A 15,470-nucleotide genomic window follows, 5' to 3' on the forward strand; every position below is an offset into this window, starting at 1 on the left:
TCTGAAATGGTCGAACCCGTTCAGTTTGAAAGGGGAAAAGCACACGTAACGTTACATTTCAGACCGCGACGCTTGTGGACTTCCCTATAAAACAATACACGCATACGTTCATTCTCCATTTTTGTGTTGGATATCATACGAGACGCACCATGAAAACTTTATCCGGAGAAAGTGAGACGGACTACGACCAATACTACTTAAACCAGGTGAAGTTTGGTTCAAACCTCGAGATCGATTATGAGAACTATTACAGATCGCAAGTGGGCAACGGTTCAATGCCATTTTATCAGGGGCTCCCCACTCAACAAGGTTACGGTCTCAGGAATATTATCGCTTCCGCTTTCAGGCGCGCTATTCCGATATTTAAAAAAGGCGCCATTTTCTTGGGGAAAAGTTCATAAAAGCTGGAGCTAAAGTAGCAGACGACGTGGCGAGGGGGATTCCTATAAAAAGCTCTCTAAAAATCATGGTACGACTGCGGGGAAGGAAACGTTTTTAGAATTAAAAGATATGGTGCAACGTAAAATGTCTGGAAATGGTATTAAAAGAAAGAGTGGAAAGATTCAACTTGTTAGTTCAGTCGTGGCTAAGAAGAGGAGAAGACGCGTACCGAAACACTCCGACATATTCGAGAAATAATGGCTCTTATTCATCATCAGTCCGGAAGATGTACTAACTCGGAATTGGATCTTTTCGAGGTGCCACTTACGCAAACCGGAATTACGAGTGGGGAATCGGTGGAATTCAATCCCGTTTCTAATGCCGACGAAAATTCTAACATTAATTTTGATATTCCTGGAAACTCTGAAACGTATTTAGACTTGTCTAAGACACTTCTTCACGTGCAAGTTAAAATTATTAAACCTGATGGTACCACTCCCGACTACGACAAAGATACCGTGGGCCCTGTGAATCTGTTTTTACATAGTTTGTTCAGCGAAGTACATTTGATCATGAACGAACGGTCGGTTACTTCGTCCGCTCAAAATTACGCTTATAAAAGCATAATTCAAACTCTACTAACTTTCGGTGGACCGGCCAAGGAAAGTTTTTTGACAAGTGCATAAGGACACCGCCGGGAAATTTGACGATTGCGATAGTAACGAAGGTTTTAAGAAAAGAATGGCATTTTCTAAAAATGGAACAATTGACATGATCGGCACCGTTCACACAGACATGTGTCAGCAATCACGTTTTTTACCGAATATGCTTAACTTAAAATTCAAGTTTATAAAAAATCCAAACGAGTTCTGCATTAAATACAAGCTAAAGTATATAACAGCGTCGCTTTACATTAGAAAAGTGAAACTGATCCCGGAAATTATATTAGCACACGCCAAAGCCTTAGAACGTGGCACAATGAAATATCCCATTATTCGATCGGAATGTAATACATTCACAATACCCGTGGGATCTAAAATGTCTACGAGGGACAACTTATTTAGTTCTCAAATTCCGAAGAAAGTTGTAATTGGATTTTTGGATCAGGGGGCATATTAGGGCGATTATTCTAAATCTCCTTTCAATTTCCATAACTATGGTGTAAACCATATTGCTCTGTACGTTGACGGTAGTTGTATCCCCCATAAACCGCTTACTCCAAACTTTAGAGATGGAACGTGTATGAGATCGTACATTAACTTGTTTCTCCAAACTGGACAATTTAATATCGATGAAGGAAACTTTATAAATCGCGAAGAATTCGCTGAAGGGAGCTGCCTCTTTGTTTTCGATCTCACTCCATACCTCAGTCACTCGGCCGATCATTTTCAATTGATAAAGAACGGAAGTGTGAGATTAGAATTAAAGGTTTAAAAAGATTTAACGAAGACGGTTACAGTACTGCACTACGCCGAATATCAAAACCTCGTGGAAATTGACAAAAATAGAACCGTGGTTTTCGATTATACAAGCTAATGAACACTTTACAATTAATTAAAATCCTTCGAAGTGATTTCCACACCAGGGATTTATTTCGTGGCGTTTATGCATCCGATGAATTACCGAAATATGTTAAGTTATTTCCGGAACTTTACGTTGTTAACACCGGCCCATCAACTACCGACGGAGAGCATTGGACAGTTATCTATTTTTCGTCCAATCGTAATACCGAGTTTTTCGACTCTTTCGGATACCCTCCAGACTTTTTTAAATTTAATCATTTCGTGGAAAGAAATAGCAAAACTGTAACTTTTAGTTCAAAACAACTACAAAGTGACAACAGTAAAACGTGCGGTGGCTTTTGCGTCTATTACGCTATGAATAAATGTAGAGGTATTAAAATGTTCGATATTGTTTCAAAGTTTCAAAATAATAAAACTGTAAATGATCGTATTATTGAAGAATACATGTACAAGAAGTTTTCAATAAAGTTTTTCAAATAAATTTATTTCAGGTTAATTTACATATTTTTACATATTTTCATATCTTTAATTCGCGAGCAGCCCAGCGCGGATAGGGCACGCGTTCTGGGGTACCCCAATTCCAACGCGGAGGGGCGCGGGATCGCGAAAATTTCATTCGCGGGTTAAAATATGACCATGAGCCAAAGTAGATACACCATCACTCAAAATATACCGCTTATCATCGCAGGGGTTTAGGCATAGTTTTGTTTGTTGAACTGTAAACAGTTCATGTTTATTGCTGATGATTCTGGTCATCTCGGCGATGGTTGTTTTCCGTTTTAACAAACAATCCCGATAATGTTCGTGACGCACTGACTTTTTTACAACCCGTTTGCAAATACCTTTTGCAGTTTTTTTTTCGTCCTTGTCGGAAAGAATCGAATACATTTTCGGCCTGAGACCTCAGAACTCCCGAATCGGTACGGAATCCATTTCGTCCTTGAACTTTCCCAAGACTTTCTTATTTTGGTCGCTGTAGAGTGGGTGATTGGACGGGTAGACAGAGAAATCGTAGTGGTCCGCTTTTTCGGCAAAGTCGGCGTACAAATCATCCCTTTGAATTTGATAAGTGAGACTGTCTGAATTTGAAAAAAAAAAGGGATTAGAGTTCACGTTATATATATAAGATTGTACAGATTCATACCGGTGTCTGTAAATAATAGTTCAGCATTGTCCATGTACTGCTTCCTTATGATGTCATAGTGGAATTTGTACATAACCAGTTTGGAGAGATCCAAAATTGTAAACCCCGTGAATAGTGGTCGATCGAGTACCAACTTCTTTTTGGTCATGTGAATACCGACGAGGTCATTCTGGAATATAGTGAACCTCTCAAAGGCTGGAGAGTTCGCCTTCTTAACCGCTTTTTCCGGAGTTTGCACGAGGTGAAATTGGATTCTGTTTCTGAGATTTTCCATCGTTTTCCCTGAAAAGTTTAAAAGAATTGTTTTTATTGGTCAAAAATATATTTTTTTTTTGTGAAAATGTTTCAACGTTAATAGTTTTATCACTTACCGAACACGGAGTTGTTTTGCAATTTGAAAAATTCCCGCTCAAAATTGTTTTTAGCCACCTTCCTCTTCTCCGTGTTGAAATGTACGTACTCACGCAACCAGGGTCCTTGTTCAAACGACAGAACACGATGAACCTTCTCGATTTTCATACCCTTTTCCAGGGTATGTCATGTTTATTACATTGCAGAATGTGTGAAATATACAGTTGAAAGTGCTGTATAATTTACAGGTAGTCACGTTTATTACATAGAAGAATATGTAAAATATACAGTTTGAAGTTCTGCATATTTGACGGGTAGTCACGTTTATTACATTGCAGAATATTGTTAAGAAATTATGAGATGGTGTCTAAGTTTAAATGTGAAGAACCCTGTGATCTTGTTCCCAACCGCACTCGTACCCGTGAAACTAAGCAACAACCCTATGCATGGACATCAGGCCCTGTCTCTAGGGATTGAATCGTTTGAGCACGAAGGCGTCGGTACTCTCCGCCCTATCGCCCTTTACACTGGCTATTTATATCGAGTGAGCGCGCAGCGGGGGGGGGGGGGGGGGTTCGGAACAGGGCACAAAATATATAAAAAAATATATTTACAAAGGTTTTTTATATTTACAGGTAAAAGGTCTAAATGTTATTTTTATCTTAAAATATGTAAAATATACAGTTGGAAGTACTGCATTTTTGACGGGTAGTCATGTTTATTATATTGCAGAATGTGTGAAATATACAGTTGGAAGAATTGTATAATTTACGGGTACTCATGTTTATTATATTGAAGAATGTGTAAAATATACTGTTGGAAGTACTGTTTTAGTAAAGACAAAGCTACGGTTCTAATCGGCGGGCATTCCGCCTTTGCAAAAATCGTTCTACATGTAGTTACTTTCTGAATTCTATGGTTATAGTTTGACTTATACTTCGTACGCAAGGTTGCCAACCCTGTTCGCACGGCCTCGTAGTGACCTAGAAGCCCAACTTAAATAGGATAATTTATAGTAAAATCCCAATTTGTAACGTTTTCGAAAGGAAAATCCTACGGATAATATAAGATCTTCGGGCCAAAAAACCCCTAGGTGAAATGCCAAGATCCTGGATAAATGCCAAGGAGTGGCAACATTGTTCAAGAGTTTGAAGAAACGAAGTTCTACGATCTAAGAATCTACATTTTTTCCTGCAAAGACTATTAATACGCTTCGCTAACTAGACAGACGTCACCCTACAAAATATTGTTACCCCATTAAGGCTAGTTCCCACTTGGCGAATTTTCGAGACGAATAAAATTTTCGCGCAACGAAAAAATACGGGTTTATTTTTTCGGTCGCTGGGGAAGCGGTTCTCACTTTAGGGCGAAAATTTAAAAATGCTGAAAACAACTCGTGCGGGTTTTTAGTAATGTTTTAGGCCTAACATAAAACATCACTTCAAAATGAACCAAATGGATGTTCATGTTGATAATTTCAATAAATAAACGATTCTATTCGTGAGATAATTACCTTTACTTCAGAATCTTGGTCAAGTTGGCTGAGCCGCTTTTCTAAAGACCTAGGCTTAGTAAGTGACGGACGGGAGCGGAATAGATCGAGGGAGCGCGTTTGCTGATTGGCTGAAGCTTTTTATCACCAAGGTGTGGACGTCAAAAAATAGATACCGCTGAGACGCGACTTTGACGGCGAATTTGAAAAAAAAAAACGGAAATTTTATTCGCAAGCGTCAATTTTCAGCGCGAAAATTGTTTTTTTCGTTAAGTGGGAACTAGGCTTTAGAAACACGGGAGAAGCTTCTGACCAGCCGTTAGAGGCGCCAGTAGTAGCACTGCTGAAGTGCAGAACAAACGTCGACCATCGTATGCGGTAGAGTCCGACGCCGAAAATAAAAAAAAATTATCGTTATGTCGATCAGAACAAAAAGGTCAACAAAAGTACAATAAGTTCCTTCTTTTGCCTGGAATTCAGCAACTTAAAACATTAGCGTATCACAGCAATAATTTAAATATTGATGATTAAAAAGTGACGAAAACGTCATTGAATAAAATATTCGAGATTTTTTTATACTGCGTAACAGGAATGTACCCTCGGAGAGATAAAAATTAGTACCTTAAAGAGAGTATGTAGTTCCATGTTTATGGTGTATCAACGAGTTCCGCATTTCTACCACCAGGTTTAACAAAGCTAGGAGTGTTATTTGCTAGTTACCTAAGAACGAGTTTTAGCAGATGATTTTGGGATTTAAGTGAGCGCTTATAATAATAAATGTAACGTTCCACCCAGTAGCGTAGCCGGGGTTTAATTTCGGAAGGGGCACACAATGGAAACAAATAAAATACATAAATTGTATATACACGTGCCACCTGGGCCCCACTAACTACGCCACTGGTTCCAACTGAATAGTTTATTATTATTTGGTAAAAGTAAGAGTATACTTTTATCTTTAAAATATATTTTTATTAGAAAAACATACTGTCATTAAAAAATAGCGTTGCGAAAATAAACTAATGGTGTTATGTAATAAATGTGTTCTAAAATATTTAAAATTAATTTTTCATTAAAGTTCTCCTTAAGGACTTGTGAATTTTTCCCTTCAAACATGTATATTTTAGCTTCCCATATATGTAAAACATACAGTTTTCAATTATACATAAAACGTATTTACGACATCAAACTGTACTTTTAACGTAAGCTAACTTACTTAGCGAAAGCATTATATTTATGTTAATTTTGCAATGTGCACTGACAATTTCACAGACATTTTCCCTGTAATTTATACAAATTTAAAGTGTGCTAAAGGTTTTTACGTACCTCTTCGGTACTTTTTTCGGTAAATACCTTTCTTAAAGAATACACGTTATTACTGTAAATATTCTCTTTAAAAAATATCAAAACCCGGTAATATTTACAGGACTATTATGTCAACGTGTTGCATCATATTTTCATGTAAAAATCTCCTGTTTAAACTACGGTTTTTTCTCTCAGTGTAGGAACAATCGCACCATATTTTTTTTATCAAAACTTTTTAAGGACAGAGAAGCCAAGCTGCAATCAGCCTGCAAGACATTGGTGTAGGTCATACAATGACCTGCCGCATGCAATAAAATGACCAGTTTCCTGCTTCTTGTAGCCTGATGAACTGTCAGAGCAATATGTTTTGTAGTTAATGTTTTTCCTTTACTGACAGCATATATTATATCCTGTGCTATAGATATTCCGGCATCACCGGTTAAAGTTGGAATTTTTTCAGGACATTCATCGTCATCACTGTCACCATCGCTGTCAAGTGCATCATCATCAAGGTCACTATACAAGGTGTGCCAAAGATCTTTTCCCTTCATCAGCACATTAATGAAAAGATGCAAGGAATCAGGCACTATTTTGGTGCATGCCTCCTTTGAAATTACAAAACCAGATTGACCTGGCGATGATAATAGTTCGCTTCTAATTTTCAAAGCAGCATGCACTATAGTTCGAAATTCACTGTCCTGGGATGGCTTGAAACTAGGCATCCGTTTGATGTCATCGTCATAGAAGTCATCAGCAGAAAGTCTCTTACTTCTTCCAATTGGAATCAACAGCATCTGGCGTTCACTGACTCCACGGTTAAGAGGCTGGAAAAACTGGAACACATCTCCGACCTATTCTTCGAGCTTACTCTTAAATAATGAACGTCTTGACTGAAAAGACACAGGAACGGCAACATTGATACGGCTTCCTATTTCCTTGTACCTATTCCATACATCATATTATGTCAACACCTGTTCCAAATATACAAGAATAATAATATTATTTTCTACAAAGTACAGTTGGTCGCAAAAAAATCCCAGGGTGAGTTTGCTTTCCTGCTTACGAACACCGACGGACGCAGGAAAGATAACTCACCATGGAACATTCCTTGCGACCAACTGTACATAGCCTTAATTTGTAGGCATACTACATCGCGGTACTAACCTGATCGAGGGAGGAAGCGACTAGACCAAATACGTTCTATAGTTTCAAATGATACATTATCTAAGCCTACATTTACCCCCAAGTCTACTAAACCTAATTTTATCAATATGGTTAAATTTCTACGCTAAAATTCTCAATATAAACGCTTTTTTCAATATGCAAATTGTTTTAAATATGTCTAAAAATATAGTCTATTACAAAGAAAAAATAGTTACTTACTTTACGGGTAGAAATCCTTTGTCGAGCTGTAGAAAAGACTGAGCGATCCGTCAGCAGGTCTTTACTCGTCAATGTGCCTAAGAGAAATGACGCGTGGAAGATTAATTTATTCCTATCTTGTTGAGAATAATTCATCACGTGATCTAAACTTCAAATAACCCTCAAATTCTATTGGCTGTCTCTCTCTCTGAAAGTTTAAACTGCCTCTAATGATTGACGTCGCATATTAACCCACTTGAGTATTTGGGAAAAACCCTTTGCTTCTCGAAGGAGAGTTTTGGAAATACCACGTTGACGATATCAAAATCGAGCTCTCACTTGAAAATGTTTACGGAAAACAATCCTCTTGGAAAATTGAGTTACGTAGAAGATTGCTAAAAAATGGGTAAGTGTTATGTATTTTTCAATAATGAGTCTTATTTTTTACATTTTAAAGTATTTATTAAGAGTGAAAAATCCCATGACTTAAGTACCAGTGGAAAAAAACCTCCACTGATGGTTATCTTATTAAACGTGCGCGTGCACAGAAAAATGAACAAGTCACGTGATAGTAACTTAATTTCTACGCTAATCTTACTCCTACTAGGCCTAATTTTCTGTCTAATACATTTCCAATATATAAATAAAAGAATGCCTAAAAATTTCATTTTAAATATAAAATAACTGTCACTTGCTGACAATGTACAAAATTGGGCTTACGGGATTTCAAGTAATTTAACATCCACGATTTTCCTTCATTTCCATCTTTTCCTATTACAAATATTATTTTTCTGTCTGAGGGAATTAAATGTTCCAATAAACTTTTTTTGCCATGGTCTAAGTTCTATATCTTTGTTTATTCGTTTAGGGGTTTTCATTTGTTCCACCCAAGCACTTGTCAAATTTCCAAAGAGATGCGATGGTAGTCCAGATCGAGCAACGGCTTCTGCGCGGACTCGTTGTTTATCAATTTCCGCTTCTACTTTGCCTAAGTTTACTTTGTGTGGGCTTAGACTGCAACGTCTAATATGTCGACTCAGTTGTGATTTAAACGATTTATTGCACGTTGTACACGATGTACGTTTACATTTATGGGTTCTTAATCTATAGCTACGTATTCGTTTCTCGCAACTTGGACACTGAATATATTTGTTTCGACCCATTTTGAATATATTCAAAGGAGACAAACACGTACGTTTTACTCGAACCGAGTTTATTCATAAACTGTTATCGATTTTTGTGGGATCTCCGTATATAAAGTATAAAATGTGGGTTCTGAGGGTAGAAATAATATCAGCCCTATTTTGATTTTCTTCCAAGTTAAGTGTTTCAGATAACGTTTACTTATTCAACACCTTAATTCCATTTTTTTTACATTAATTTGATATAACCTTGTATCTTCCAACAATTCAGTTTTATGCTATGTACAATTCCCTTATTCATTACATCATTCCAAATTTAGCCTAATTCATACACTGGCGTTGATCTTCTGAAATGGATATTCCAATAAAAACCTTTTCTTATATCATCGCTTCTAATTCATCTGAATGTTGTCAATATAAAAAAACATCATATGCTTTATTTAAATATAAAGAATAAACACTGGTTAGGTTAAGGTTAGAGTGAAATGGAATAATTAAGTAAATAAGCATAAATTTTAGATCGCCTTTCCTCCAAAATATCTAATAGCTCTAGTACATTCTCGATAAATATACAAGTTCTTGTGAATAAGAGACGTTTTTTATCAAATAATCATAGACTAAAAACTTCGCTCAACGAAAAACTAAATAACGATAAATAATGTACAATTAATTTATTAAATAACGAGAAAATGTCTTATGGTAATAAAAAAATAAAACAAACGATTAATTAATCATTAAAAGTAAATTAATATCAATTTGATGATTGTTTAAGGATATCGATTATGACAATTTAAGAGTTTGGAAAAAATTACACTTTTTTCTGAGCCCTTGCCGTAAAACTTCGTCGACTTAACGGAAATGAGCGAGAATACACCTGATAAGTCATCTTCCCCTTCGTTCCACAGTAGATGGCAAATATTACGGGAAATCCACGCATTTGTACGTTTATCGTTGATAGTTAAGTCTCCGTATGGGAACGGAGCTATGAGGTGGAAGACTCCATTTTCTCCTGTTTCCGTTATGAAAAACGCCACCTCTTTTACAACGTACTCGCCGTTCGCACGAAGAAAGTTCCCATCGATAATGCACGGCATCTTCTAGGGGAAAGAACAACTTTTATTACTAAATATACAATGCAACTTTATAGTTGTGAATCTTACTTACTACACTTTGCTTTCTTTAAAGAATAATTTATAAAAGCTAACGGAATGATGTTCTTCTTTGGGGGGAGGGGGGGGTCAATTCTCGTGGACAATTCTACCCTTTACCCAAAAATATTTTGAGGATGATACTAACTTATCCTATAGCCTTTCTATTAGTAGTTCTCAGGTGTTAGCCTTGAATAACTTTAAAGGTTGTATAGATGAACAATTAAATCTACTAATCAATAATATATTATTTATAAACACAATGTTTTATGTATTGATCGAAAATCTCAAAAACCATATTTCCATATATGTAAAATTTGCCTTTTTTCTATATTTTGTATATTTATCGAGAATGTACTAGAGCTATTAGATATTTTGGAGGAAAGGCGATCTAAAATTTATGCTTATTTACTTAATTATTCCATTTCACTCTAACCTTAACCTAACCAGTGTTTATTCTTTATATTTAAATAAAGCATATGATGTTTTTTATATTGACAACATTCAGATGAATTAGAAGCGATGATATAAGAAAAGGTTTTTATTGGAATATCCATTTCAGAAGATCAACGCCAGTGTATGAATTAGGCTAAATTTGGAATGATGTAATGAATAAGGGAATTGTACATAGCATAAAACTGAATTGTTGGAAGATACAAGGTTATATCAAATTAATGTAAAAAAAATGGAATGAAGGTGTTGAATAAGTAAACGTTATCTGAAACACTTAACTTGGAAGAAAATCAAAATAGGGCTGATATTATTTCTACCCTCAGAACCCACATTTTATACTTTATATACGGAGATCCCACAAAAATCGATAACAGTTTATGAATAAACTCGGTTCGAGTAAAACGTACGTGTTTGTCTCCTTTGAATATATTCAAAATGGGTCGAAACAAATATATTCAGTGTCCAAGTTGCGAGAAACGAATACGTAGCTATAGATTAAGAACCCATAAATGTAAACGTACATCGTGTACAACGTGCAATAAATCGTTTAAATCACAACTGAGTCGACATATTAGACGTTGCAGTCTAAGCCCACACAAAGTAAACTTAGGCAAAGTAGAAGCGGAAATTGATAAACAACGAGTCCGCGCAGAAGCCGTTGCTCGATCTGGACTACCATCGCATCTCTTTGGAAATTTGACAAGTGCTTGGGTGGAACAAATGAAAACCCCTAAACGAATAAACAAAGATATAGAACTTAGACCATGGCAAAAAAGTTTATTGGAACATTTAATTCCCTCAGACAGAAAAATAATATTTGTAATAGGAAAAGATGGAAATGAAGGAAAATCGTGGATGTTAAATTACTTGAAATCCCGTAAGCCCAATTTTGTACATTGTCAGCAAGTGACAGTTATTTTATATTTAAAATGAAATTTTTAGGCATTCTTTTATTTATATATTGGAAATGTATTAGACAGAAAATTAGGCCTAGTAGGAGTAAGATTAGCGTAGAAATTAAGTTACTATCACGTGACTCGTTCATTTTTCTGTGCACGCGCACGTTTAATAAGATAACCATCAGTGGAGGTTTTTTTCCACTGGTACTTAAGATATGCCGTCAGTGTAGTCATGGGATTTTTCACTCTTAATAAATACTTTAAAATGTAAAAAATAAGACTCATTATTGAAAAAAAACATAACACTTACCCATTTTTTAGCAATCTTCTACGTAACTCAATTTTCCAAGAGGATTGTTTTCCGTAAACATTTTCAAGTGAGAGCTCGATTTTGATATCGTCAACGTGGTATTTCCAAAACTCTCCTTCGAGTAGCAAAGGGTTTTTCCAAATACTCAAGTGGGTTAATATGTGACGTCAATCATTAGAGGCAGTTTAACCTCTCAGAGAGAGACAGCCAATAGAATTTGAGGGTTATTTGAAGTTTAGATCACGTGATGAATTATTCTCAACAAGATAGGAATAAATTAATCTTCCACGCGTCATTTCTCTTAGGCACATTGACGAGTAAAGACCTGCTGACGGATCGGTCAGTCTTTTCTACAGCTCGACAAAGGATTTCTACCCGTAAAGTAAGTAACTATTTTTTCTTTGTAATAGACTATATTTTTAGACATATTTAAAACAATTTGCATATTGAAAAAAGCGTTTATATTGAGAATTTTAGCGTAGAAATTTAACCATATTGATAAAATTAGGTTTAGTAGACTTGGGGGTAAATGTAGGCTTAGAGAATGTATCATTTGAAACTATAGAACGTATTTGGTCTAGATCAGCTATGGACATCGAAGCCTATCGACTTGAAACGTTTCGTCACTGGAAAAATCCGCACGTCACTAAGGAGCAACTAGCGAAGGCTGGATTCTACTATATTCAACAAGACGACGCAGTCAGATGCTACAAATGCCATGGCGTATTAGAAGGATGGAAATCAGGAGATGTATCAGAATGGGAACATGCCAGATTCTTTCCACACTGTCCGTCGAGGGATAATTCACCATCGGAAAAAAAGTACATCTCGCTAGAATGGGACATTCCACCGACGCCAAAAGCAACTACGGTCGCTGACAAATACATCTCACCTGTACCTGAAGAAGAAGACGACGATTGTGACTGTCCCTCTTGTGATAAATGGTACTGCTGTTAGACACTACAAATACGTGAGTTAGAACTTTTAATTAAATTATTTATACAAGTTGCTGAAGGTTGTTCGTTTCTACCCTTTAAATGTCGAATTAATTACAATTATATAGATAAATTACGATTTAAACGGATTATATATAATATCGGATTAGTCGTAATCATGTAAACAAAAGTTCTAAAATAAAAAATTAAATTTAAATAACTTGTCCTTATTAATTATATTCTAGAAATTAAGGGGGTTCGGAAGCGATAAAGAAATTATAGGCTTTCGGAATTATAGCGATAAATTTAAGGAGTTTAGGGATGGGTGGAAAAAATTACGGCTCTTCGTTTTTCCAACTGCAATTCTGATGTACCCAAAAATGGACCAAAATGGACCAAATGTACCCTGAAAACGACCAAAGTCACCATTTTCGGCCCTATGTACCCCATTTCGGACCAAATGTACCCCAAACTGGACCTTTTAGCTTTATTGTAATGTTAAACTCCCATAGAGATTCCCCTAAAAAGAATAATAAACTGGCGGTCCAATTTTGGGTACATTAAATTTAAATAACTTATTATTGCTTATATCCTAGAAATTAAAAGGGTTCGGAAGCGATAAGCAAACGGGTAAAATCTAATCTCCAGATATCTGCACGAGCAAAACTAATTTTGGAGAATGGGGGTGGGGGAAAGCAACTGGTGGGACACCCCTTTCTCTAGTATTCATAAAAAAATGCTTGGCAACCTTCAGTCGATAATAGTTCTTTTTATAAATTGAGCTACGCTTGCCAACTTGTTTTTATGTTGCTCTTACGTCACGATGTCATACCTTTATTAGAATAGTTTTGACACGTGCGGTTTGCACGCGCACGTGGAAATCCGAGGTTTTTCGCGCTTTAAGCGCGCGCTCGTAATATTACCAAATTTAAAGTTGTGACGTAGTAGCTACATTCAAACAATATGGCCACGTTAATTTATAAAAACACCAATTTAAAATCAAAATGGGGAAAATTAAGAAATTAAAGAAAGCGTGGCAAATTATAAAAGGTACCATAGTCGAACGGGAATCGACGCATCTGGCCAGGTATACGTCAAGCACCCGATTCAGTTAAAACCCAAGCAACTGCCTCCTAGCGAGCCGCACTTGGAGACGACTAAATTAGACTTAACCTAGAAATAATTAGTTAATTAAAATAAAATTAATATATATTGAAAATGTCGCAAAATTCCACGTTACAGCATAAAAAGCTATATTCATAAAGTTCAAAAAGTATAAAAATAGATATTCTGGAATGTGATATCGAAAAATTGGTTAAACGTTTCCTAGTAAAAAGCACCATCAGCTTGAAATATTTTAAAACTTACAGAGAAGTACACAAATTGATCAAAGCAAAGGGGTCAAGATTTATAATAGTTCCAACTTACTTCTTATTTCACAAGTCCGTTTTTGTGATAATAAAAAACGAAATAAATTTTTGGTATCCGTTATTTACAAACGAATTCAGCTTTTCAGAAAATTTTGTTGAAATCAAAATTTCATTTTCTTTAAAATTTAAAACAAATAAGTTTCCTGTTTTTTCCCTAATTTCGATCGTTATTATTTTCCAGATTTCAGTTGGAGCCCTGTTTAAGTTCCTATTTATTTATTCCTAAGACAAAATAAAAACTTAGTAGAATGAGTGAAATGGCGATTCCAATCAATTAGATTTTAAATAAATCTTTCGTATTTTTCCAATTCAAAACTGTGCTTCTATTTCTTTATGTTAGTGTATTTTTCACCAAGAGTTCGCAAAAAGATTATATAATATATTCAACATCATATGCGTTTCAATTCTATAGAAATGAGAAAAATTTAAATGTACAATTGCAATATGATTCTTCTTAAACCTTCGAAAAGATTCAATTTCAACGAATCTAATTTCTTCTAAACAATCAACTGTTAGGCTAAGCTAAACTTATGTAATAATAATTTGATAAACTGGAAATGAGAATAAAATTAAATTTCATTATATATTTAAAATAAGGGAGTTGATTCGAAAGATGGATCTAACACTTTAAATTTCTTGACATTACCAAAATGATAATATGAAAACAAAGGAATTGACACCCTTTGACTTAAATTCTGTGAGTTTCTGTTCTTTGACGCACCCATCACACTGAATCGGGAGCAATGGGCAAAGGAAGCTCGGGCACTTGGGAAGTTGTTGCTAGTTATTTGAAATTATCGTTTCACCTCAATAGTCTTATTTACTCTGGGGATAGCTGTAGTTTAGTCTGGGGCGACCGCGTTTCAAAAAAATGCATTTTACCATCTGTTATTTACTCCCCCAACAAACAGTTGCAATAGGTCTTTCAATAAAAGGTACGTCCCCCTTCCATCCCGACCACCGCGTAAAACCGGTGATTTAATTTCTGTTACACGGCTACCAAATTTTATCGGGTAGTTGTACAGCCAACCCTCTTTGAAACAGCCAACTTCAATGCAAGATTTAGCTTTAAACTGTAAGCCTCGGCACACGCGTTAGCGGCATTACCGTTCTCTGTGGTCCTTCGTTAAGATATTTAACGTTGGGTAAGTTAAAATTTTAATTAAATGAAATAAATCTAATGTAAATAACTTAATAATTTCTAGTTTTCAGTTAAATAGAGAAGATATGGAGCCACTAGACGGTAATAAAACCCCAAAACCAGCAAAAGTACAGTTAATGCTCAAATCTCCGAATATATTGAAGGAAAATTCAAAACGAGAAAACTGAACCCATTAGATTTGTATGCTCACGATGTTGTTCTTTCCAAAAAGCTATCACTGAAATTTCTAGCTTGAACTACACAAAAATGGCAACAAAAACTAAACGGCCCGGAACTTTTGTCCGGGACTGTACGTCTTAATTGTTTAAAGCATTTATCCTTTCAAAAATTCAATAGCTCTTTATATAAAATACGATATATCACGTGATTACGTTAGATTCATCGTGTTTTTGTTGAGCTCGCGCAAACGCACGAGACCCTCTACACTGAAATATTA

The 15,470-nt window shown here is 35.7% G+C and overlaps 1 protein-coding gene across 1 annotated transcript; it reads left to right on the forward strand.

Moving 5' to 3' along the window:
* The first annotated feature begins 638 nt into the window (after positions 1 to 638).
* Positions 639 to 1,067, forward strand: LOC149933655 (uncharacterized). Its single transcript, XM_090157363.1, has one exon. It carries the CDS (start codon positions 639 to 641, stop codon positions 1,065 to 1,067), a length of 429 nt encoding a protein of 142 aa, XP_090013489.1.
* The last annotated feature ends 14,403 nt before the right edge of the window (positions 1,068 to 15,470 follow it).

Source organism: Leiobunum rupestre, chromosome 8 (genome assembly GCF_980474605.1).
Source record: "Leiobunum rupestre chromosome 8, qqLeiRupe1.1.hap1, whole genome shotgun sequence".
NCBI classification, from domain to species: domain Eukaryota; kingdom Metazoa; phylum Arthropoda; class Arachnida; order Opiliones; family Sclerosomatidae; genus Leiobunum; species Leiobunum rupestre.